We start from the raw sequence: 27776 nt of genomic DNA, 5'->3' as shown, positions 1-27776 counted from the left end.
AAATAGGTTTAGAAATAGTAAAACCAGCATTATAAGTGTGAATTTATATTGAATAACGTTTCTACAATATTATACAGCAGACTGTAACTCAACCACGCGTCCACGAGATAATTTACAACCAAGCGACAAAACGATCCAAATCAAATAATACATTATCATCATATTCTTGATATTTAAGCGCTTTACATCTAATACAGTAGAAATACAACTAAAATATATAATTTTTGCGAATTTTTATATTTTTTTACACACGCCGCTTTCTATTATTCATATATTTATAAAAAAAATCTAAACTGATAGTGAAGTAGCTTAACGTTTATATAGAAAAATATATGTTGTGGTTTTGAGCACATTTAATTCTACATATAATAGCAGTAAGTTTTTAAAATTAACGCTTACACAATATTATATAAAAGTATATTGACCCAATTATTGAAACACAGAAAACAAAGAAAGGCAAGACATGTTCGATCTATTACGCTATGTAAGTCAGTCTTTTATCAGACCACTTTTTATCTATAGTGTGTAAGTCGTGTTCAATAAAAAAATTAAATATGTTACCATTCGAATCCAGTAATTTTAATAAAGTATTTAATATGTAAATATAATTATGCACATTTTTTTATTCCACCAATTGCTCGATATTAATTAAGCTTTTAGGACAGTACTGAAATTTTCAAAACAATAAAAATATTATATTATACAAGTATCAAACAGTAAAAATTAAATGTGCCCAACCAATAAATAAAATTTCAATCTTTCTTCATATACAATTCAAAATCTATTTATGATTTACAAAAATAAAATTAATATACATCCAACTTACAAATGTTACATAATGGAAGAAACAAATTTTAACTTATGTATAAAATAACAAAATAAATCGACATACAAAAATAAGAAAAAAATAATGTTTTACGTACGTAATACAAATAAGTATTAATAAGCAAAGGCATTTTTAACCAAATTTATATTTATATTTATTAAAGCAAATTAATGTTATGGAGTGACTATTATTATATTAATATTAAATCATTTAAAGTGTGAGAACCTATAGTACAGACGTGGGCGGATCTAGACATATTTTCCAAGGGACCTAGCCTTCAGTAGTCACGTTTTAACATATGGAATGAAAATCTTCACATGAATCGTTTTACTATACAACAAAAAAAGGAACATTTAGATGTGTGGTTGACACATTGTTGAATTTTACAAAGTACTAAGAAGTTTTATTTATTACAGAAAAAATGTCCACATTTGGAATAACATTTAATGGTATAGAAAATCAATCAAGAACATAAATAATTTATCATGTCAAAGCGGCTTTCATATTTAATTTTTTTTCCTTTTAAATTATGTTTTTTACGACATGACATTTTGAGTTGTGTTTATAGAATTTTATATTCTACTAACTATTAAAGTTTTGATTTTTTGCTAAGAAATACAGTAATTTTACAATGGATGTAAAGATTTTTTTTTTAATTTCTTCCTTAAGATCTATAATAGGTTCCCAGGCTTTACTTTTAATATCTTTCATTTTCGCGATTAATACATCCTTTAAATGAAACTCGGCTTAATCACATGTTTTAATATTATACATTTTTTAAAACGGAACGAACGATAGTTTGCGACCATGGATTGCAGACCACATACTTGAACAACTGCAGTATTCGAAAAATCTGGTTTCCAAAATTTTATAATACTAAAATAAAGATGATTAATGCGGTTACAGTTGTGCTTAAAATTTATTTTAAATTATTGGCAAATAAAATTGTGATTGCTCAAAAAAAAGCCATACTGTTGCCATTTCAATTACACTTGGAATGAAATATAAATAATGAGTACAAATAAACACTAGCCCAAAATTGTAAAGAGGGATTTATGATTAAACATACTTTCAAATAAATATTATTTGACAACAAAATAGACATTTTATATGGAATATTATAAATTTCAATTTAAATGTGAGTCCATCGTGGCACAGCGGCACAAAGGGTTCAATTCCAATTTGGGGGAATTAATTATTTTCATTTCCGCTCTGGAAAGAAGACGCAGCACACTCTTCCTTCTGCATATCCTGATTTACGCGGGATACAGTGTGAAGCTTAAAAAAATATTTAATTGTTATGTAAAAACCTCTACAGTATATTATAGTAACTTGACAACTCGATGGAACAATTTCAATTGTATGGTCCCATATAAATCTATTAATGAAAAATCAAGCCAAGGTCTAAAGCAAAGCTATTATAAAACAAATTTGTTTTAATACTATAATAATATTTATTTTACAAAAGCAACATCTACTATCAAAATCAACACACATAAAGTCATATATATATCTAATTAAATTTTGTATTTTTTTTTTTCAATTTAAAGAATGGGAAGAAAATTAATAACATATATTTATAATATTGCAATTAGGACTGAAGCAAAAAAGGTATACGTCATAATTTTAATATTTTATTAATCAGTAATAATGTCGCACTTTTACAATTTTAAGTTGACAGTTAGTTTTGTCCAAAGAGACAAAATTTTATGTCAATGCATTGTGTCTAACAATGACAAGTATAAATAAACAAAACATATTGATTAGTTTATTTGAATAATTAATGAATACCTAATATTTCGATATAAATTTGAAATAAATTATTTTATTTTAATGCATTGACATAAAACTAGTCAAATTAAGAAATCTAAAGTAGTGTAGGTGTGTAGTATATACGGCATAACGTGTTTCTCTTTAATTTACTCTATTTTATCCAACATTTTTTCACAATTTAGTACTAAATTCATTAATAATACTAACAATGCCATAAATTTCAGTCTGTCTCGAGTCACACTGTATACGCATACCAATTTAGATAAGCTACTGTACAATATTCTATATAACGCAGGCGTGCTCGTATTGCTTTACAAATACTCGTATCCACTCGTTTATAACTATAATGTTATCTCATACTACTACTTACTATCATACAAAAAAATGGAGGTAAATTATAATAATTAAAAAAAAATCATTTACTCTATGTAATTCCTTTTAAATAAACAATAAAAAAATAATCAAAATATTTCGATACAACAAAGCTCTAATTTTCATTTAAATAATGGAATAATTGATTTATCATTTGTGTGAGACAATTTGTTCACGTACTAACTAGTATAGTCCACTCGGCACAGTTTGTTCACTCGCGTATTATCGCATATTATCGCGTATTATCGTGTATTATCGCACGTAGTCGTACATTGTCGTGTGTAGGGGGCTTATGGGCGCGTATAGTCCGATCGACACTGGTTCACATTGGTTTCTATATCCGACAGGCACGGACGCAGCTTACTTATTATAAATGGCATCGAAATCGTCACCTGGAAAAATAATAAATCATAAAATATTATTCACATTACATTTTCATATATTTAACATTCATTTTGTATGGTTAATAGTGCTACTAAGTCCTTAATAACTCTGTATATATATTTATTTATTTAAGACTTTATTACACCAACAAGTATTTATGTGTGTATTGTGTAAATATAACTGTGTACCAATGTACACAGTTATATTTACAGTTACAGTTACAGTTATATATAACACAATTGTTTTAAGAGTTAGTGACTTACTTGACAATATCATACAACTCTGTGTATAAAATAAGTATTAAAATACACGTTATTTAAAAATTAATATACATATTCATTACATTCAATTATTTATAATTCTCAGTTAAATATAAAATTCAGTTATCAGTACCCACCGTGCACTCAACAGACGGCGCTCAACGCCGCCTACTCCGCAGCTCATAATTTGTGGTTGGTGGTGAGCCACGTGAGCCCCTCGTACAGGCCGTCGCCGGACGTTGCGCACGACGGCTGCACGTACCAGTTGCGGTCGCGGATGCGCGTCAGCCCGAGCTTCTCTTGGATCTCGTGGGGTTTCATTGCTGATTAGAAAAGAGATTTAAGATTAAAATAAACTAATATTTTAATATTTTTTCCTTTCTTTTATTTATAGCACAACATTAAAGTAGTGTTAACATGAATATTTCACATTTAACAGTATTACAATATATTCAATCTGATCTGCTTTACTAAGTGTTAAAAAGACTTACCGTCTGGCAAATCCTGTTTATTAGCAAATATGAGTATGATAGCATCACGCATCTCCCTATCGTTGATGATCCGGTGGAGCTCCTGCCGCGCCTCGTCGATGCGGTCGCGGTCTGCGCAGTCCACCACGAAGATTAGACCTTGAGTGCCTGGAATTTCAAATACATACATATGTATTTATCTAAGCAGTAGCAACAAAAATATTTGTTTGGCATATCAAATAATTATTATATCAAAACGTGGCGGCGAACTACCTGTACCTTATTTTTTACTTTTTAAGAATAATTCAGAAGTCAAAAGTATTTTAAAATAAAGAACACCTCTACTGCCTATTTAATAGCTATAAATATCTTAATCCATTCAGTAGAAGACGTTAAAGATCAAGAAATTCATGCTGTCTTACTGTATTGTATTATAATTTTTCAAAGTTTTTTTATTATTGTTAATTTTCTTGACTTATATCAATAGAACAATTAGATACGATAAGTTATAATTAAGAAACCACATTGAGGAAAATACATATGTTGCAAATTAAAATATAAAAAAATAAACTATTTATACCTGAAAGGCATATATGTGTGTATAATCAACACTTGGTTTAAACATGGAAGCTTATTAACGTAAACCACCATCTATATTACCTACTATAAAATAAGCAATATTAGAATACAGAATTTAATCATAGCATTGTGTAAAATTCATCAACAGGAAACATTTACCGTAATATAAACTTTAGGTACATTATATATACATCTTCTATATATACATTTGAATAAGTAAACCAATAAGTTATTTTGCTATTTTATACAATGGAAGATATTTCCTTACTTCCTCAATATTTATTACAATAAACCAACATGACGTTGCGAACCTCTCAAATTATAGATGTTAAAAAAAAACGCAAAGGTATCTCACGGACTATTAATCTTACCTGTATAATAATGCCTCCAAAGTGGTCGTATTTTGTCCTGCCCGCCGACGTCCCAAACGTTAAATTTGACATTTTTATACGTCACGGTTTCCACGTTGAAACCGACCGTAGGTATCGTTGTGACTGACTGACCTAATTTTAATTTATATAAAATAGCTGGAACATCTTGATAAGAAAATATCATGTAGTTTTTTTTGCGGCCCTTTTTTTGGGGTTACCTGAGCGCATAAAATGTCGGTGTAGTAAAGTCATGCTTTACAAAGATAACACAATAATGTATGGTAATTTCTTTTTGTTTATTTTTAAACTGAATTCGCTAAGATTTACTACTAGTATATTAAAATATTCATTTAAGTAATATATGTAGCAGAGTATATTTATTTTTTCTTATACTTAATTCTCAGTGAAATAACTGTTAAGTATAATATAAGATGTTATGTTTTAAAGGATACTAGTCTTTCCAGCAGCATCAAGACCCAGCATCAATATCCTCATCTCCTTGTTGCCGAAGATCTTCGACAGCAGCTTCCCCATGTTGCTGAGCTCGCCTCAACCGCACAACTGAAAATTTATTAGAGAGTAGATTAGTATAAAAGTAGTATTTACGGCAATCTATACTGTTTTTTGATACATGAGCTCTCGAACATATTGATATATAAGCACGATTTAACCTTTAATATAAAATTGTACTTAGTTCATTTATTACCATAGACAAGCAATCTGTAATTGTTTAATTTTATTGTTATTATCAACAGTTATTAATCATAGAGATACTTCATTTTATTATTGATATTTCATATTATTACAATTTCAACATAATACATAGTTCATTTCCTTGAACTACTTGGTCATCTAGGTATTAGGTAATACTTAGGTATTTTATTAAATCATCTCTCACGGATTTATTGTGGTGAACATACATTCCAGATGGAATACAACAACAGCATAATTTGATCGAGAAATAAAATGTAATATTGCATATATATATATATATCACAGGTATAACTTCTACCTATAATCATTGCGTTTAGCCAAACATGTTTCGCTTAAGCCATGATGACGTCTATATACACAAAAAAAATAAAATATGTAAAAGGTACATAATACGTTTAGTCTCTTCACTTTCTCATGTTATATTTAATTTTAGTCCTATTTTAAATGGCTCTACCATCAGAGGCCAAGTAACTTTCGAGAATAATTTCTAGTTGTGCTAACTTTCTCTTTCTTGCAAGTTTGTTTGAATAAACACCGATTTTGGTCATAAAACTCTTAACATTTCTATTTATTATACCTTTATAAATAAAAAGTATACTATAATATGTAAGTATTATCGTGACATTTGGGAATCTAAAAGGGGTTTGCCCCTTGCCCTTTGTCACGCGCCGTCGACCTGCTGATTAAATAACTAACGGTTTTGCAAAAAGTCGAAATACATAATTACATTGATAAATTATAGCCACACACATGTTAGCACGTGGACTCAGCCGTATTTGAGCTCGACTACATAAGAGACATGTATATTATTATTTATACTTTATTGCAAAAATTTCTAAACGATAACAATCGAGAAAATTTATAATTTTATTTATTTAATATACATAAGATCGTCATGACGCTGGCGCATATGCGTGCGACTGCAAATTTGACGATTATGGGTTCGATTCCCTCTAGGGAGAAAGAAATACTTAATATTTTCATTTTCTCCCTCTGGTAACGGGGCAAAGCGCGGCGTTTCACATCACAATACGCAATCCCTCCAGAATTCAGCAGAAAGTGGGAAACGGAAATGTACTTAACATTAGGTTCCCAGGTTCCTTCTACCTATTCTGCTCTGTATGGGATACAGCGTGAAGTAAAAAAAATATGCCTAAATGTTTAACACATAAAATAGTTCACACACAGTAAATAAAAAAAAAGATACAAACAAAAAAGCTCACACTTTCATAGCGTACAAAGAATAAAATATATATAAGTGCACCTATATGGGCCCCATTATCATATGTACGACACAACCCCAAATGGACAATGGGGGCTTAAGTCACAATCTATAAGGAAATCTCGCTACGTCGGCATCCCACAAGAAACCTTCCGCCGGCCTAGATTCCGTCGCGCTAAATATAGGAGACAAGAGCCCTCGGTGAATTCTTCTGTCGCTCAATACAGGCCCGACACTAAAACTTATTTTGTCGCACGTAAAATTCACACGAGACCGCGACATTTCACACGCAAGGGAAAAGAGAAAACAAATATTCGTACTGCGTACATTTTATAAGCAACTCTTACATTTAATTAGCTAGTTATGTTCATTTCAAGAGCCTCTCGAATGCGTACGCGAATAAAGCAATGTAGGACGATCACATTGTTAAGTTTACTTATCAATATATGAACAATTTCAATGAAGGCATAAAGTTATCTACACATTTTTTCATACATGCATGTAATAATTTTTTTTTAACCTTTGCAGGAAAAGTAGAATGAACTAGATAAATAAATTTTAAATTTTTTTAAAATGTTATTCTGGATAGGAAATAAAAAATATGATTTTAGAAAACGTGTCAAAATTTGCACGAAGCGATATTTGAATTTTCAAGAGCTCGGGAGATACCGAAGAACACTGGTTCGCATCTCTCGCTACATTCAAACTTTAAATGTTTTGTAAAAAAGATAAAATACTTTATCAATTATTTATGTTATAAACATATAGCATAAGTAATAGCAAAACACTAACTGGGCCAATAGTCTACTTCGAACAAGAAGATTATATGCAAGTGATTGCATTGGAAATACATATAGTGCCTATCAAACGATATATTTTTATACCAATACAACTTAAATGCAGAAAACTAGTCTCTCCGTTAATACACATCCGTTCTCCGCTTTCGTCCAAATTCTAGAGGCATCACGTGTTGCGTGGTGAAACTCAACACATAGCTTTGCCTCGTTAGTGGCACATCCTCGTTCGAGCGAGGAAGTGGAAATATTAAATATTTAATTTCCTCGAGTGGAAATCGGACCCACAATTTGCCGTTCATAGGCACTCGCTTAAGCCTTTACGCCAAGACTGACCTGCAAAATAGCCTCTTATGTAAAATAAACTCGAATAAATTATGTTATAAGAAAGATCAATGACACAATTCCCTATGAAACGATGTTGGGTCGATTACATTTAGAAGTTAACAGCGTGTACTGCTCCCATAAAAGTTAGAACGAGGCAGTATTGTACTTGTACACGGAACCCTAAATTGGGTCGCCGTATAACCAAACATATTTCGTGGGACACATGGAAGCAATTATTAGGGAACGTGGATGAACTTCGGAATAAGCTTGTAAATAAAATGAGGTTATATGGAAATTTCTACAGCTTTAGAAGAGTATGAGGTCTACTGAAAAACATGATATTTTATCAAAATTGTTATATTATATTAGTAGGTAATACGAAAACCACTTTTCCTTTGCGAAGTTTATTTTAATGAACATAGCCTATACAAACCACATCACCAAGGGCACGTTACGTTTCTAAATATAAAGAAGAAAAATCAAAAGAAATAGCTACGTACTTTTTAAATATTTACGAATTCTTCGTAAATGAAAGGAAACCGCTGTAAAATCCAGCCTAGCAACGATTAATAAAGCAAACATTACTAGTGTAACAAATGACGTAAGCCATTGAAGTCCAAGTCGAATGACTACAACGAGGAAGCGGCCCTCGCACTATTAGAGACCTTATACAATAACTAGAATGTGCTCGGGACTTGCCTCAGATATAGAATGTGCCAATTGAATTTGACCTTAATATGTTCTATCGCCTCTGAAGATAAACTAATGTTATTCTTAAAATCCACAGCAAGCCGAATAAGCCTAATAAACGACAAGATTGAGTTATAATAAACCTATATTTATATAAGCCGTCGTGGCGCAGTTCCTCGTGGCTCGCTCCGGTAACAAGACATAGCGCGGCGTTAAGATCTGCCACACAAAACGCAATGATTCAAGAATGCGGCGAAAAGTGAGGAGTGGATGTGTCCAAATGGAAACGGAGTGTGATAACACTAGGTAATTAGGCCCCGTCTACCGGATTACCATCCTTGTATATGTATGAAGATAACAAAATTCTCCTTTAATTAGTGTGTAGCATTACGATTTACATAGAATCCTTATTTAACCTCTTACTTTATACACATACGAGTACAGTATTATAAGAAACAATCTGTGACAACAAGTTCAAACAATCTCCTATACAATTTGGAATTAATTACGAATTAAATCACCAAGAGTGCCTATCCCGTATAGTGACATGGCGTGAATAGCTAATTGTAACGAAATTGCTTTTCATATCTCGACGTCTCAAGGACCCCATATAAAATACTCAAGATGTTAATTAATACGTAACGCCGTTAATGATATTGTTTGGTCCCTTTTAAACATTAAGTAACAAGGATTCAGGCTTTATGTAGTGTAGTATAATTCAATAATTAAAAATAATAATATATTTTTTTAAAGTAAATTTGGGGCGTTAGCACTTGAGAGAGGCGTTAATTGAAAATCTATTACGTTATAAAACAATAATTTGTTCCTGTCGTAAAATAATACTTATTTAAAAATTCTTATATTACGTATAATAGAAACCAGAAAACAAAAGCATATTAAAGCGAACTCTTTCATAATTTATAACTGAAACGTCTTCATCTTTCAATATGTAGTACGTAGGTACATATATATGACGGACGTGAAGAGGCCGGACATTCAATACAAGTAATTATAAAACATTATGACGTCGGCCACTTCATTACAGTTAGTTTTATTGTAGTAGATAGGTACTTTATCGCTTTAAGCATGAATGATGAACATACAACTATATTAAAAATGGCTTATACTAACGAGAGTACATTTAAATGTTGATAGATTAAAAGAAAGATACATAATGGCAGATGATAACCAAATACAGGATTGTACAGCCTGCCTTTATTCGTTTAGGAAAAAGTTCAATTACAAATTTAAAAATTAAATGAGTATATCCCATACAAGCAAAAACACTAACCTAAATTCTTTTTAAAAGTTTTTATTGAACTTGCAATGTATGTATGTTAGTTCCGGTGGAATCTTCGAACTCAATTTTGAAAAAGACATGTTTTTAAGTAAAATTAATGATATTAAAACTAGAGCACAACCACGAGTGATTCTTTATCGATGTTTCTTTTGAACTACAATTCTAAGATTATTCTCTAATACGACTAGAGCTCTAAACGAAAGCATCAAACTTTTGTATTGTAATCGAAGTTACGTACTATTATATGACATTACAAACATAAGTAGAAGCATATTAAATTAATTATATTAATCTTAAACCACGATAGAGTAAAAATGAACATAAAAAACACAAAAAAAGTCACTGAACAAAAGTGTGAAAGCGCATATACAACAGCATTTGTTCCATTTCGTTTAAGTTCACCCTTCCATTTCCGGCGGGTCCAGTAAAGGGCGTTACACGATTTCCGCACCATTTCCTTATCCTAGCTAATTTGCGTTTTTTTCCACTATTATTACTATTTTTTTTGTTTGTAAACAGCATAAAAAATCGTAGTGTACGAGTGGTAAAAATCAAGAAAAATAAATTCATTTTTAAATTAAGTAATTATTCAATAAATAATTTATATGATATTTAAATATTTACCTATTTATATGCTAATGTATAATACATACCTACAATATAAAACTTTATGGATCGATGATTCGGCTCGTGATTGAGACGAGCAAAGAACAGTAACTATTCCAATTAAACGGAATGGAAACGGTCCGTTGCCAAAAAAACAAACGTAGTAGTTTATTCTGTAAAATGTTACCATTACTAGCAAAGTACTTTCTACTTATATAAATTTGACTTGATGGTAGGAAATTGAAATTTAAAGAATATAACGATTATACTGACGTACTATTTATTTCACGTATTCGATATATTAATTTTATTGAAGCAATTGCCGTAATCAAAAATATTATTAAATCTGTGCATGATGGATGTGTGTTCAAGTCCCACATTCGGAGTATCATACATCGTACTCGGCACAAGTTGTGACGGTAAACTTGATGATGTACTCGTAGGTTAGATTTCCAACCGAGGATAAAAAAACTATTTTCATTGTCTCATTCTGAAAGCAGTCCGACATTATGTTCCGCCACTTAAGAGGCAATGTCTCAAAAATTAGGCAATATCTTTGAAAAATTAAAGTGGATGCTAACTTTTAGCTAAGTAATTTATAACTAGAATATCTCGGCCTACCACACGTAGTATGGACAAGTGTACCTAACACCAGATTTTACAAAATAATATAATATAATTAATTTATGAAAATATTATAAAATTTTATGAATATAAATAAATTACGAACGTTATCACGGTTAAAGTCCCGAGTAACTACAGAACCTGTTCGCTAATTCGTGTTTCTTAGTGGGTTAGCAAAGAAAAAAGAGCACTGGCAGGCCGTGACCGCAGACGCCGACTGGGGCCAGTCTTTTAACGGTAATGGAATTTTCGCTTCTTAAACTGAAGAATACTTTTAATAGATTTAACTTTGTAGGGAACTTGGTGCAATTAAGTACGAGGTTGACATTTTCTAAGAAAATGGTAATTAAAAATATGTTATAAAAGATTTTAAAAGTATCTGACTAAATATATCAACTTCCAATAGCCATACCTATAATTTTATTATAGATGTTTTTATATACCTATATAGATATTTAGTGTACGTCTTAAGAAAACTCGTATGAAATATAAGCTACGTCCGCGATTTGGTCTACTGACTGTTGAGCGTTTCGCCTATAACTATGATGGTTCCATTAAGCTTCAAGTTGATGTTATCTTGATATACTTTACAAAACTCTCACGATATCATTTAATACTAAAATGCAATTCGTTTTATTTCCTTTTTGTGTGGTTTCGAAAATTGGTAAGATATATTTCTTCTAACAATAATACTTATTTTTAACCTTTCTGGTAAGAAGAAAGAACTTACCTCATTTATGCCTCATATTTTCAGTAAAACTTAGTTAAATGTAAAATAACTTCGTTCAATACTTTCTACTTGCTCACAATTCGTGTGCCGAGTCCATTGCCCCATTTTGCGTAAGCGGAAAAGCGCCCACTTAAAATAAAAATATACACTTGAAATAAAGTTATTGGCCTAAGCCCGATTTCTAGTTGTATCTACAGCCAGACAAATACCACGAAAACGTTATATATTTAACGAATATAATAAAATATTATTCACGAATACGAGTATATTTCTGTCGACAATAAAGAAGTAATTGATGACAGGAGGGTATTTGCTGCTTCCCTTGAATTACACCGGAAACGGGACAAACATTGACTATTCAACGCTTATTATAAAAGCATCATAATCGAGCTTTTTATGACTCACTAGTAAATACTGGTGTTGAAGGCGTGAGCGGTCATGTTTTTAAACTCCATACTGTTGCAATTTAAAAATAAAGAAAATGTAAAAATATAAATGATATAATCCACTTCTAGAGCTCAAATACCTAATTAAGTTTTCAATATAAAACATTTACAAAAAAATATTTTACCATATATTGTGCAAATTCTCACCCCGCTATAAAATGGTAATAACTTAAAAGAATCCCGAATAATAGTAATAACTTAAAAGAGCCGAACATAACATAACAACAAATTTAAATCCGCATTTACATCCGTTCAGAAAGGAAAGCATTCAGCGTCTCAGTTATGGTTTACGCTGCACAAGCACTAATGCTATCTTTGGACGACTGTCTTTTATGGCATCGTTTCCCCTCTACGTCCCAATAGTTAGAAAGATTTAGGTATAGCGCGCACTAGTGATTTTTGTCACCGTGACTGTTGCGTGACTGTCACCGTGTACATTACACTTAATGAAGGTGCGCGCATTTGGATACGTGACAATTGGGTGACTTTTTGTCCGCGGAGGACGGCGACACGCCGGTGACGCAACTGTCACCGCGTCCATAGATTTGTATGCCCGTGCGCGCATTAGCAACTATTTGTCACCTCCCCCTTGCGGTTTCCATACTAGTCGTCTTCCGCATAAACATGAAACAGCAGCGTGTTGCATTGCAGCACAGAATTTTTATTTCAAGAATGGCGTCAAGTTCATCACCAAGGCAAAACGTGTGTTTTCATGAAGATGAAATAGACAATGACAATACTGATTGACGAAATTGAGTTGAGGCCATTGCTCTAAGACAAATGAAAAGTTGAAAGCCAATATTTTCTACATTTGCTTTTTTTTCTATTTCTTAATATAAGTGCACAGACAACCATCTCTTCGAGATCCATTTTATCAAATGTAAAAAATTTCGTCACTGTCATCGCAAGTGCGCGCAGTGGCGAAAAGTATGGTGACATGTCAGTGACAAAAAGTTTATTGTCACCGTGACAAAAGTTACCAGTGCGCGCTAAGCCTTATAGAGCAAGGGAAGCCGTGTAGGGGACCATGCATCTAACGCGGCTTAGCTTCGTATCAAAACATGTACAGTACGGTTAACAAGTCGTGGCCACCCTGAAATAGGGTTTTCTGAACTTTTTTGCGCATTGTTCACTCGAGAACAAAATAATCAAAACTAAGGGGAATCCTAAAATCAAATCTGCGTAGCCATCTACAGCAAACTTCAAGACGGCCATATACTGAAAAGTTCATTGGCCAAAATTTAAATATTAATGCACTTACTTATTACAAAATTTATTTTGAAATATTCATGTTTATTTTTCACCGCAGTTGGTCATTCTATCTGATTTTAGGATCATGTTTCCATGTTTAATTTTGTGTATAATTAAAAACTCAATGAATTTGCTATATCAAGTGTCTGGTAGAAGTCTGTTGTATGATATAAAATAAGACCTTCTCAACTTCTCATATGAATAGGTACCTACTAAAATCGGTCGGATTAATTTAAAGTATTATGTACATAATATTAACAATTTACATATTTAAAAAAATACTAACTATTGAGACTCATTTAGTTTTCTGGCACTCGAAGATAGCACACTCGCGCTGCCATTTAAGGATTTACGTAACGTGGCAAATTAAGCTTTGTCGTTTATAGAAGCGCTCGAGAACTCGGCCAAAAGCTCTTTAAATTTCACCGAACCCCGCAACAAAGATAACTATGGTTCAGTGGCTATAGTATCAGTTTTAATCAAGTTAAAGTTAACACATTTATGGAGCACAGTGAGTTAGCTTTGCACATTTATGGTTCTAACTTTTGTAATGGAAATGTTTAGTGTTTCCTAACTTAGAAATAACTAATAACATTATAGTGTATTTATAATATATAAAAATGAAAAGATCATGAAAATAACAGTACAGAAATGCATAAAATTTCATTCTGACCAAGAGCCAAATGTCAAATATAAAACCTCTAGCATTGCATAACATGCACCTATGCCGCCGCGTATTCGCCATCTTGGAACATTTTACAAACAGAAGACTGCGGACATGAGTCCGTACGAATAATGCATTATGGTCGACAGGTACTTGACGATGCTGAAACTTGATACAATGTTTAAGTGTTGTTAGGACTATCCTAATAGTGACGAAGGCTTGACGGCAAGAATCCCTAAAAATACATAAAATATTCAAGTTACTCTTGGTGTATCAGTTCCTTTGAGTTTGGATGTATAAAATCAATACATAAAATTATTTTTCATTCATAGATGTAGAATTTTCAACAAACAAATATATAAAAAATTGCGATAAGTCCGCCCATTTGTACATTTTTATAGATCAAATTTTGTGCAATAAATAATTTAAAAATATATATAGTGTGCATAAATAAATATTAAAAATATGTCTAAAATTCAAATGAACTATAGACATTCAAGTGTTATCTAAAATTTTGCATGGCAGTATCCGTTTTAGATAATACATAATATAATATGTAAGTATATATAATTTATAAACGTTTTTCATTCACATATCAAAATAAATATTATTACATACCTACATAGTTTATATGTACAATAATAAACTACAGAGAGCTAGTACTTTCATGAAACACTTTTAGCTTGTATCTTTTGCCAAATATGAGTTTGAAATATTGCCAATTTTTATTTCATAAGGACTTTTTTAACATTGAGAATGGCAACTAAAATATTAATACTTATTTAAATAAAATCAGACACAATTAAATAAAGCAGAATAAAATCATTTAAAATTCTAGGTCAATAATCACTTTCTGTTCATTGTATCTAACAAGTTCAATTAATAGGTCAGATACACCTTGTCAGTTCAAGATATAACGTTTACTGAACCCCGATACGATATGTTTAATTAAGCTTGTTTGTATTATAACGGAAATTATCTTTGTTCTAATACTTTGTGTTAAGAAACAAAGCCAGCGTATTCATTTTTATGATAAGAAATTACCTACTTTTTCTACAATAATATAATTTAAATCACATTTACTGTACATTTAAATCTTTATAGAAATATGTAAGAAACTTATAAATTGTAATTTATACTAGATATTTATTATAAACAAACACCTTAAACTTCACTACAAGAAGATACAGTTTCGAAGATTAAGGTGGTGCATGGCAACAAGAAATCCACACGGCGGAAACCATATCGAAACGTAGCTCTAAGCCGACGAGGGGCTGATGGAATTCGTGTCGTAACCGCTCAATCAATGTGGACCGCAAAATGGATTCCAACCCGAGACTCAAGAAACCCAATATGACGGACAATTTAACACAAATTTTATTGAAATTAAAGTTACAATTGCACCTTCTCTGGATAATATAAGAAAAATAATGATTAATGAATATTTTAATTTAAATACACTAGCGCCCCAAACACTAAAAGTTATTGTGATATTGTAGCCAAATTATACAAAAACTTATCATTAATTTTACCCTATGTGTTATTCTGATGTATAAGCTATATTACTGTAAAGTTTCATCTAAATCTATTCAGTATTTTTGCGTGAAATTGGAAGAAATATCCACCCATCCTCACAAACTTTCACATTTATAATACCAGTGAGAAATAAGATTTTATATGTGTTTGCCCTGATTTAAAACAAGATAAGTTTTTGAAATGCCTCACGCAGTCTTGGTACGATCACAACAATGATATGGGTACAGGTACTGACAATCTCTGCAACTATTATCGAAAGGTAAATTTCAATAATGGCCTTAAACTCCTTTCAACTTTGAGCTTACGTCACAAACACTGTATAAACTGGCTCGATAGTTTACCTAAATTAATTAAAACTTTAGAGTAATAGTTAATTGAATAGAATATCAAGTACATAATTACCTATGTTATATTCAATAGTAGCCTAATTTATAACGTGAGTTTGGCTACACATCAAATTTCACAACTATACATTCGGCGGTACGTTTTTATATCGTCGTAAATAAATATGAGTACGCCAAAAATATATTAAAGAGCAGCTAATACTAGTTAAGCTCCTAGAATAAACAGGTACAAAATGCATAAGATTAATATGCATATATGTAGATCAAGAGGCCAGTCGTGGCGACCGTGGCCAGGGGCATAAGTGTGCGTGATTGTAAGCGCGACAGATTTTGTTGGTTCAATTATCCGAGATTTTACTCGAGAAAATGCAATATTTAATATTTTCATTTCTTCGCTCTGGTATCATGGCAAAGAGCGGCGTTGAGCTCCGCCGCTCAACACGAAACAAACAAAAACAAAATAAAAATTAAGTTAATTTATTTTTTTTGTACACCCAAATCAGACTTTACAGAGCTAAAATAAGCTATTTTAGGCACTAAAAGTTACAAATGTTTGTCTATTAAATTTAGTTTGGCACGAGCAAGGTGAACAAACTTTACTGTAAACGTCCCCTCGGAGCTCGTTCAGCTGGTGTAAACACCACTTGTCCAGGCAGGGTTGACGCTTTAAATATATTTTAGACGCGCGTAACACCGTAACGTGAAAGTGGCTATTTATGGTTTATCGCTGCAATATATTCGATAACACTGCGCACGCGCACACGATTGCCTTTTTTGAAATATCCATTCAGCATGCAGTTTAATTACATTTCCATTACGGAATGTATCTAATTATAAGAATAATTTATCGTATCTTAGTAAGAGCGCCAAGAATATTTCAACTTAGTTGTGCTGTATTTTTAGAATTACTTATTGTATGGACTATTAGTTGTGTTATTTATGATATAGCTACAACGTTAATAACAAGTTATGAACACTTTGGCGTCATTGTAAATGTGATGATTGTGGTTTTAGAACTTCTTTATTTTATAACGAATAACATAAGTAAGAAAAACTGTAATCAAAGTGACTTAGCATTACCAATGATTCATTATATTTATCTTAAAAGCGATAAATACGAGAACAATCAAATGACATTAATCATTCTACCATCACCCACAGGTCCACACAAAGCCCAGTTCACGGTCCGGTGCACCATGTAGGCCAATCACACCTAACTTCATTAACCCTGCCCCTGCGAGCAGACAACAGAGAATGTGGACGCGCATTGTCATAATGGGATACTAATCATATCTCTGAAAACACAATGGCCGTAATTATGTTATCTAAACACGTGTGTAACGAGATAAGTATCGTTGCTTTCTTAACGACGCCGCTACACCGTTTCCTTGGAGAAAACGTAACGAATGCAACGGAAACATCTTTAACATGAAAGTACTACAATATTTAGTCTATTTAAAATTATTATATATAATTAAAACGGCACGCGACTTATGACAAGCGCAACCACTTTCGTGACATAGATAGTATAAGAAATAATCAACAATTCTTATCATTTTAATTGATCTGATAATCGAGTGTCATAATAATTTCTCGATTGAGGAATCGATTTCTAATCGATGGCAATTAATTACAATTTCTCCACAAGCTTTCGTTTAGAAACCTTAAAAGTACTTTAGATATAATTTTCCTTGTACGATTACAAACTATCTAATAAAATAACAGATAAAGATGAACAATCATTACCAAATCACCACCAAATTACCACTAGAATAACATCATTAAATATTATTTTAACAACAACAAATCTAAGCATACATCATGTAATGATACCTCATTACAACCAATTAAAACTGCACTAAGACCTCAACATTCATGCAAGTAGCCTCTAAGCGCACGTACTTAAGATCGACTTGACGCGTACCATGTGAATGTCTACAACTATAGAATGAACAGTGTAATGGTGGTCCACAAGCACCTACAACGTAAACTAGCAAGACAACACGCCGTCAGCGAGTGTGACCGGTCACCAGCGCGATGAATACTAATTAGATTTAACGGGCTTGTAGTGAAATATTTATGTCATTTCGATTAAAGCGTATTTCGAGTAAAGATTTATGTTGTTCAAGTGTTTTATTTCTAGTTTGATAATACTTACTTTTAAAAAAATCATATACAAGGTAATTTTCATCTTTAGAATTATTTCTGTAGCCCGCACATAGGTAGAGGCAGAGGGAATCTGGGATATTTTGTTCCCATTAAAATTTTCGTGACCCAACTTCCGCCAAATTCTGAAGGTTTTGCGTGTTGATTGATGGAATTCAACGCCGCGATTTGCCTTCCTTACCAAAGCGAGGAAATGAAAATATTATTTTTTTGTTTTGTGTGATAAAAACTCCAGAATCCAGAATTCCACGCTTTTAAATACAAACTGTCAGCCAATAAATATTCAATACACATCACAAAGGTAATAGACAAGTAATTGGATTCAGTTTACACTCCAAGGTAAAGTGTGTGATTGCACACGGAGCGAGCCGCGAGCCGCGAGCCCGCCCTGTCTAAATTAAATTGAAATTACAGTACCAATTTTATTGCGGCATAATAAAATTCTTATGGCTCCGCTGAGATTCGAGATTCCTTCGCCAGCTTATTTAAGATACGACATATGAGTTAATAATATATTTAATATTGATCAGAAAACAAAATGGAATAAATGAAACAACGTAATGAATAACAGAAATTCTAATATTAAAATAGGTAAAGAATAGTTCAATCCCGTTCACGATTGAAGTGTAAATCTATATTCCGTTCCGTTCACCGTTACTTAACGTATTTGTAACAAAAACAAAAGCCTTTGAGGTTACATTTTTTGTGGTTTAAAATTGAAAGACCCGATATCCAAAGTTGTGTTTTACCTTTACAACGGTCTTGTACAAAATAATAGTTATTACATAATATTCGTAATATATCATATCATAATATTCGATAAATTAAATTAGTTACAGTAGTAATTAAAAAATAATAGGGATTCTCCTCCAATGTACAATTGTGCTAAATAAGCCAGAAACGAGAAATCGAATGTCACAAGATATTTAAGATAGCAAATACAGTCAGTTTATCTGACCGATCATGAAATACACGTTTCATTTTCATCACATTGTATCAACAGCGGAACAGTTGAGAAAACCGCGAGAAATTATACTTTACATAACAAATCTGAGAACAGTCTTGGCGCAGAGGCACAAGTGTGTAACTGTAAAAGCGATAAGTTGTGGGTTCGATTTCCACGAGAGGAAATTAAATAGTTAATATTTTCAATTCTTCGCTTCGGTATCGAGGAAAAAGCGCGGCGTTGAGCACCGCTACTCAATACGCAATGTCTCCAGAATTAGGCGGAATGTGGGGTAAGAAGTGTCTTAACTACTAAGCTCCCTCTGCCTACCCTGCTTCATGTGGTATACAGCTTGAAGCTGAAGAAAAAACAAATCTGTGCAGCTGGTGTTATAATTGAGACTACCTTTTTCTCAGTAGCCGTGCAACACAGCACAGAACAATAGCGTTTAATTAACCATCTTTATAATTAAGGTGATAAACTCGACTTTACCTCAATGGTATCATATTTAATTAAATTATGTATTTCGTTTAGATAAATTTAGTATTGTATTATTTATAGTGTTCAAAAAATTTAAAGTGCGACGCGATCTTATCTATGTAATTTTATTGTTTATATTTATAATTCTTTGTTTGTGACATAATATATAATTAGTGCAGTTAAAAATAGTTTAAATTTCATTTGAATAAACCTACATTGATTCGACAGGAAATTGCATGTTACTTAAAGTAGATTGTGTATTTAACATAATAAAAAAAGTAAAATAGATTCTAAAGCCATAAGATTAGCCATTTACAAGATTTTGAATATTGTGAAGATTAATGTGTGCAATAATTGAATTATTTTCTAAAAATTTTATAAACAAAAATAGAAAATGACGCATACAAGACAGCCTGAACGTGAGCGACTATACAATTGCAAATATAGGATAACTTTTGTAAGCCCAAATCTCTCTATTTATATTTGTTAAATTATAGCTAATTTCTTTGACTTGATATATAATAATACGTAATGTCTCGATTGGAAAAGAGGAGGGCCGAAGAATAATAAGTCACTAACTTCTATTACCCATCTAAATAATACCTACATAAATATTAAATATAACTAACTAACTACTGACATATCTGACATATAGTATTTTAAAAAAATAATCATCACATATATATATTTTATATATGAAGTATATTTATCCACTTACATCGACAAGACACCGCCGACACACCGGAACCATTCCACTCTGTTAGCTTCAGAATTCTATCACAGCACTACTTATCTAAAGATACGCACACATAACCTGCAACAATAGAACACGCTATGTTAATTGTATATAATATGTTATAGTACCAATCCACAAAGGTACATTTTCAATAATTAACAAAAATAATTAAAGATTGCCTGTAAAACAATGAATACGGGGCACATGATGTAAATTGAAATTACAAATTTTGATGTTCGTTAAAGGTATTTAAATTAAACACAATTATTTTAAAGTATATACTTTAAAAAAACTACACTTATGAACATATAACAAGATAACAAGAATGTAGATATTTTAGTACGCAAGCTATTTGCATTGCCAAATGTTCAAGAACGACTTTGACCATTAATTAATAACGTTCGACATATTGTGAGAGCATTTTGGTGCTAATTCCATCTAGCTAAAGTGATTAGGGTTACCATTAAGCCATAATAGTACCTTCGATGTACGGTAAACGTGATTTTAATCCTTATTTAAAGAGATGTCATGTGAAAATTGTAAATTTAATTGTGTGAGGCCGTCGTCGCACAGCGGCACATATGCACGACTGTAAACGCGGTGGTGGTGGGTTCTACTTCTACTAGGGGAATTACTACATTAAATATTTTCATTACCTCGCTCCGGTAAAAAGGCTAAGCGCAGCCTGGAGTTCCGCTACCCAACATGCAATGTCTTTGGAAATTGAAGAAAAGTGGACAACGGAGTGTCTTAACTCTAAGTTTCCTAGGTTTATTTTGTCGGACGCTATTCCATTGCGCAACGACGACATCGTCTAAATTTACGTAATTAGGTATATTATAAAAAAATCAAAAATGGTCAATCAAATAGCCATTTTTAATGATATTTGGCTAAATAGTGTATTTTTTGTCACGTAAAAACATAGAAATCAAAACAGTCAATATTAACATGACAGTGGTCAGTCGAGTGAACATGTGGGTTACTATGATATTCACATGACCGTGTCAATTGAATTGAAATTTCACAGTACGCGGTCAAGTTAGGTCATCCAAATAAACATACAAATAATGAAAACATTGTATGAACAAAATATTGACACATGGATAATATTCTTTTATGAACAGATTTTTTTATATTATAATTAACTATCATTAATAAAATAACTAGAAATAATAATAATTCATTCATTCAATTAATGTTGGAACTATATTCTTTCAAAGAAAAAAATCAATTGATATATAATTAAGTACCTATAATCGCAATAATTAACTCAATCTATTTTCAATGAATCGCACATTTTATACAACGCTCGATGGTTATACATTAACTCGTTAAAAGAAACCTTTCATTATTATCATATTAAATATCAAAGATTAAGTTGAACTAAATCATTGAATAGTTTAATTATAAAGTTAACTGTTATACTCGATGTGCAAATAACATAATTATGTAGGAGTACACAAATACACAGTACGTGGCTTTATGAACATTCGTAACCCTTTATGAAATAAATACACTAATTTCATAAATGACGTTAAGCCACTTTACAATAGATCTTTATAGATTTTTTTTAACAAGACAACATACCCACAAAATGTGGATAACTAATCTATTCTATGTTTGTATTTTTTATCAGAGCTGGCGTATGAGCGGGCGTAACACGCCCGCAGCCTCGCTGATAAGGAATTTAGCTTCCGATCATCACGCGTTAGGAACGCATCGATAAATTTCATACTATTTTAAGATTAAACATAGAAATTTTGCGAAGTCAAAAATACGGCAGATACATCCTATTATACAGATTATTTTTACATTTTGAGTTATGAGGGACATAAAAATACAAACATTATAGTCGATCTCGTTTCGAGGAAAAAGTCTCCATCGGCGATATGAGGAAAAAATTGTTTAAAATATCTCTAAGCTAAATTTTTGAACAAAATTCATTAAAACGTGAAATATTTTCGAATATTATATTCATAAATAAAAAAAAGTTAATTTATACTGGCATGGGTTATAAAGGTCATATTTAAGTGGACGGTATCGTTAATCATTATAGGCAACATCCGATCTAGGCATCTAATTTAAATAGAAGGGGAGGAGACGAGAGCCCCTTTTTATATATTAAAAGTGCTATTAAAAATAAGCATTATGACTATAGATATTTTTTTAACTTCTCTCATGTTCCGCATTTAGCAGAGTAGAATATAACTTTGAGGACCTTTTGAGTTAGGTAAGCTAACCCAACGCCGCGCTATCTTTTACCAGGATAAAAAATAAACAGAAAAATGGTAGCAATGGTACAGTAGCGCCATGCGACTGTAAATGCAAAGGGGTTATGGGTTCGATTCTCATTCAGGGGAATTAAATATTTAACATTTCCTCTCTCTGGTGACAAGAAAAAGCGCATATTGCCTGTCGCCTACCATGCTAGAAGTGAAAGACAGCGGTCAACTAAAAAAAAGAGAAAACAACAAAAAAAAATATAGTATTTCTACAGTCATTCAATAAAAAAGATGTTTAATCGCATCTATTCGTAACTCGCATCGAATTCCGTGAATCAGTCGCCATCCGCTGCGAGCATCGTCGCGCATGACAAACGAGCACGACGCATGTAACCGAAACAAAATGTACTCAATGATCTGTACTCGTAATATTATGCTAAATTGCCAGTATTTTTTTTTATAACGTGTACATAATATTACAATACCGTATGTCCTACAATGAAAGATAAAAAAAATGTAGTCTTTTTGCGCTTCTGCGTTGAAAAAATATAGGGTATTGTTAGGTGACGAAGCTAAAGCGTAATAAGATTTATTGAGGCCAGTCGTGGCGAAGGGTCATAAACGTGCGACTGTTAACGCGACAGGTTGTGGGTTCCATTCCCCCTCGAGGAAATGCAACATTTGGTATTTCGTCGCTCTGGTAACGAGGTAAAGCACGCCGTTCAGTTCCGCCAATCAACACGCAATGTCCCCAATTTTAACACTATCTTCCCAGGTTCCCTCTGCCTACCCTGTTATAAGCAGGATACAGTGTGAAACTAAAAAAAGACACTTTAGTTTTTAGTACTTGAATGGAAATAAATAAGTAAAATATTCAGAATAGCTCACATTCAGTCTGCTTTACCGTCCATTCATGTGCTATTCTCACACTTTATTAAGAAGAGTGAAAGTGTACATAGCTAAGCAAGATTACAGCACTAAAGGAAAAGTAAAAATATAGTAACAGTTGAAATATTGATAAAGAAACTTGGGTGAAGGGTACTAAAGTACTTTAATTATGTTTTTAAAATACAGAAAATTCAATCCACTAATTATATTTTTTTATCCATTGACAATTAATCTTGGTTTTTCATAAAAAAAAATATTTTTCTTCTCATAATTTAAAAATTTATAGAAAATATGTCCTATTTCTGATTATTAATAAACATGGCAGTAATTATTTAATGTCAGACATGTACTTATATAGATATATATTTATGATATATATACTGCGAAACTTTTTATCAGACATGATTACAAGCAATTGAGTAGTAGAGTTCAACAAATTCTATTGAAGGCCTTCATAATAGACTAAATTGGTAAATGATTATAACCTCGCAGACCTTTGCAATATAGACTTTAAGTTTGTCATTTTATTTGAAAGTGACTTCATTATACAGATATTTCTTCTACCAACCTAACTTTTCAGCTTCACACTTTCTTTATATGGTAGGGCAGGCAGAGAACCTATTTTCAAAACACTGCCAATCATTTTCCACCCTATTGAGATAATATATCTTATTTATAATGATTTATGATATATAATCTTTATATCATGCAATGTTTTATGTCTTCACAAATAGAATAGATCCTAGCTTTTTCCCCATATCTTTGTAGGATTATCAATATTTTATTTTTACCTTTGATAAATATTGCACTAATATACCTAATACTGAAAATAAACATACATTTTAATAAAAAAAAAATGAATTCAAAAATAAGTAAATGTTTTGATATTTCATTACAATTTAAATTCTTAAAAAAACATATTGGTTAAAACTAGTAGAATTTTAAAGTTGATATTTCTAAATCTAACATTTCCTGCCATTAATTTACATAGATTCAACATTAATACAATAATAAGCAGATTAAGTGCTTTGCAACTGAAATTCTAATTGGTCTAATTATACATGGGAATGACTAATACACCTATGCAATTGTATTAAATTGTAGTATGTTACATAAAATATTATGTATAAACAATAAATACGTGTGGTAAAATATCTACAAAAAATTTTTTATTATATTTTACTATATTTTGTACAAAGAGAGAACTATTTTGAAGTATTTAGCTTTTTATATCAACATGCAAATATGTGCTAACACTAAAGTCATTTTTTTTAACTATTAAAGTAACATTAAGCAATTTTAATTACAAGAGTCAATTAAAAATTATCACGTGTCCAATGCACTATCAATTATTACAGAAATTACCTAATCTATTGATTGCACGATAAAGTTTTGAAACATTAAACGTCATGATTCATCGGCGCGAAGGCGGTAACTAAAGTATTAGACATGGGCGTTACGTAGCGTCACTAGTTTCAGAAACTGCTTACAAGCCAAATCACGGCATAACTAGTTTCGGGCTGTCCTCGAAACTAGTGATTGTGATGATTCGGAGCTACGCGGTGATTGTGAGCTACGCGGTTATTCGAAACTACATACATGTTGCGTTGTGGTTATGTGTCTGTACACATAGCCATTATTTCACATACGTAGTTTCATGAGAGTAAGCAGTAACCACTAATCAAGTTACATCGACACTAGCACGGTTGTATCTCGCTCTATTATAGTACGTACCGCAACAAAAATAGAGACGAGAATAGGCGAATTTGATTGAAAAGCTACAAACATCGTACTTTTTTGTATTATACACCCAATGAAACGAAAAAGCGATTCTAAACTGTAAACGCAGAAGTTAAGCTATATTATTTATAGTTTTATGAAAATTCCAAGAAAAAACCATATTATTTTTATTAGCTACATTGACACTTATGTAGTTGCATCTTGCTCTATTTTAGTACGTTCCGCAAGAAAAAAAGAGACGACAGTAGTTTAATATGTATGCATTAATGCAATTTGATCGATTATTATTTTATATCGATAATTAAAAAATAAATTCTGCCTCGCCACCAGTGCGAAGAAATGAAAAAATAAATGTAAATAAATATTTAATTTCCTCGATTGGGGCTCGAACCCGCAACCGTCGCGTTACAGCCACGCCCTTGTGCCGCTGCGCCACGACGGTGGATTTTAACCAATTCCGAGTTTTTTTTGTTTAGCGTGACGTAGCTTTCCTAATGTTTATTATTTATTAAAAGAGGTTCGGTTACAATGGCTTGCGACGTTCACTTCACACTTGTATATCTTAAGCACATTGGGATTTTTTATGCGATCTACTAAGACTTTTAAGAATTCCGAGAAACGAGGTTCGCTACAAAAAATTGAGGCCTACACCCATCACTTAATAGAACTTTGAATGTTGATAATAAATTAGCGCAAAAATCTGAATTTGATGATTTTAATGATTCCTTACGTTTGTATAAAGCTCAACAGAAAAAATATTTTATATACGTAATAAAGAATCCATAACTGAGCTTACAATTTTTATAACTTTTTTTAAGATCTTAATTTTGGTTTTGTATTTTGTTATTTTTTTTTGTTTTATGTTTAGCTATATAGCAATAATGCAGGCTGCTAAAATTAATTACTTTTTAAATGTTTTTAATTTTAAGTCTTTTAAATTTTTATTGTATACTTTATTTTAATTATGCAAACAAAAATTCTGAAATGGTCAGCGAATAAAGGCTTTATTTATTTATATTCAGTAGTAAAATTTTAAAATTTAATTTTAATTTAAATACTAGATAAATAAATCAACTTCACGCTGTTTCCCACACACAGCAGGGTAGGCAGAGGGAACCTAGTGTAACACTCTGTTACACTAGGTTCCCCACTTTCTGCCGAATTCTGGAGGCATTGCGTGTTGAGTGGCAGAACTCAACTCCGCGCTTTACCTCGACACCAGAGCGAAGAAATGAAAATATTAATTTAAATAAATATTTCATCTCCTCGAGTGGGGATTGAACCCATAACCATCTGGTTTTTACCTCAAGTTTGGTCTCAAGTTTCATCCAATTTTAAACCATAATATTTTGCTATTACGTGTCAGTTTCGCGTTTATGTTTTATTTTTTGTATTTTTAAATTTCTTTTTCCATTCTGTAAGTGTAAAATTACTCTTTTTGAATGTATTTTGTGTGTAAATTTTTTGTTTTCACTTAATTTGGAATTTTAATTTCACTCCGTAATGAAATATATCAAATATTATTAAAAAACGATCAGCGAAAAAACTATATAAAATTCTATATATTAAGAATATATAATATAATAAAGTGTATATAAAAAAAATATATAAAAATAATTGTATATAAAATAAATTAATAAATAATTACATTTTAGTAGCAAGATATTGTAATTTAACCTAAAACGTTTTCAATCATAACTATAAAAGTAATCGTATTAAACTTCCAACTGCTTATGAAACATTTGTAACTAGTTACAGAAATAACTAGTTTCTGAAACTAGCTACGCGTAACCCCGAAACTAGTGATCACCGGTTATGCTTAAAAGACGTTATGGCCCATGTCTATAAAGTATTAACAAATCTAGTTTCTATGGAACGACTTCTAAGGAGGTAGACGTGATCGGGTTATAGCGTCACTTTTTATATCAAATCAACCCCATTTTAATAACGTCATATACTTTATAATTATAGATTAATCTGAAATTCAGTTATAGTTGAAAGGTGGAGCCGCTCGTCAGTCGTCAGCAGGCTTGGGCGATGGCGGTCAAATAACGGCCGGGTAGGCAGCCAAACTAAAATTTGTTCTCATACAAGCTTATTTAGTAATTAAATTTAAAAATTTAGTATTTAAATAGTAATAAAATAAATCTAGCTTACCACATGACAAATAATATAGCGACAATTCCTATAAGTTAGCATTCACTCACAACACAAAACATTCCACATACACGATTGACAATCACAGTCACACTATGACGGAGAACACTAGCGCCACGTGTTTCTATGGCATCTTTCACCGAAACTACTCTGCTGTG

General features: G+C 31.7%; 1 protein-coding gene across 1 annotated transcript; it reads right to left on the bottom strand.

Moving 5' to 3' along the window:
* Positions 1–29: 29 nt before the first annotated feature.
* Positions 30–27776, bottom strand: Arf6 (ADP-ribosylation factor 6). The gene is made up of 7 exons (XM_085190897.1): positions 27619–27776; positions 20594–20689; positions 5488–5596; positions 5036–5191; positions 4107–4253; positions 3753–3938; positions 30–3363 (listed from the first exon to the last, which is right to left on the bottom strand). Exons 3-6 carry the CDS (start codon positions 5567–5569, stop codon positions 3796–3798), a joined length of 528 nt encoding a protein of 175 aa, XP_085047023.1. The 5' UTR covers positions 5570–5596; positions 20594–20689; positions 27619–27776; the 3' UTR covers positions 30–3363; positions 3753–3795.

This window comes from Heliconius melpomene, chromosome 10, assembly GCF_056956725.1.
Source record: "Heliconius melpomene rosina isolate 202511_hmr_F chromosome 10, ASM5695672v1, whole genome shotgun sequence".
In the NCBI taxonomy this organism is placed as follows: domain Eukaryota; kingdom Metazoa; phylum Arthropoda; class Insecta; order Lepidoptera; family Nymphalidae; genus Heliconius; species Heliconius melpomene.
The sequence above is the reverse complement of the archived record's forward strand: the minus strand, read 5'-3'. Positions and strand labels throughout refer to the sequence as shown.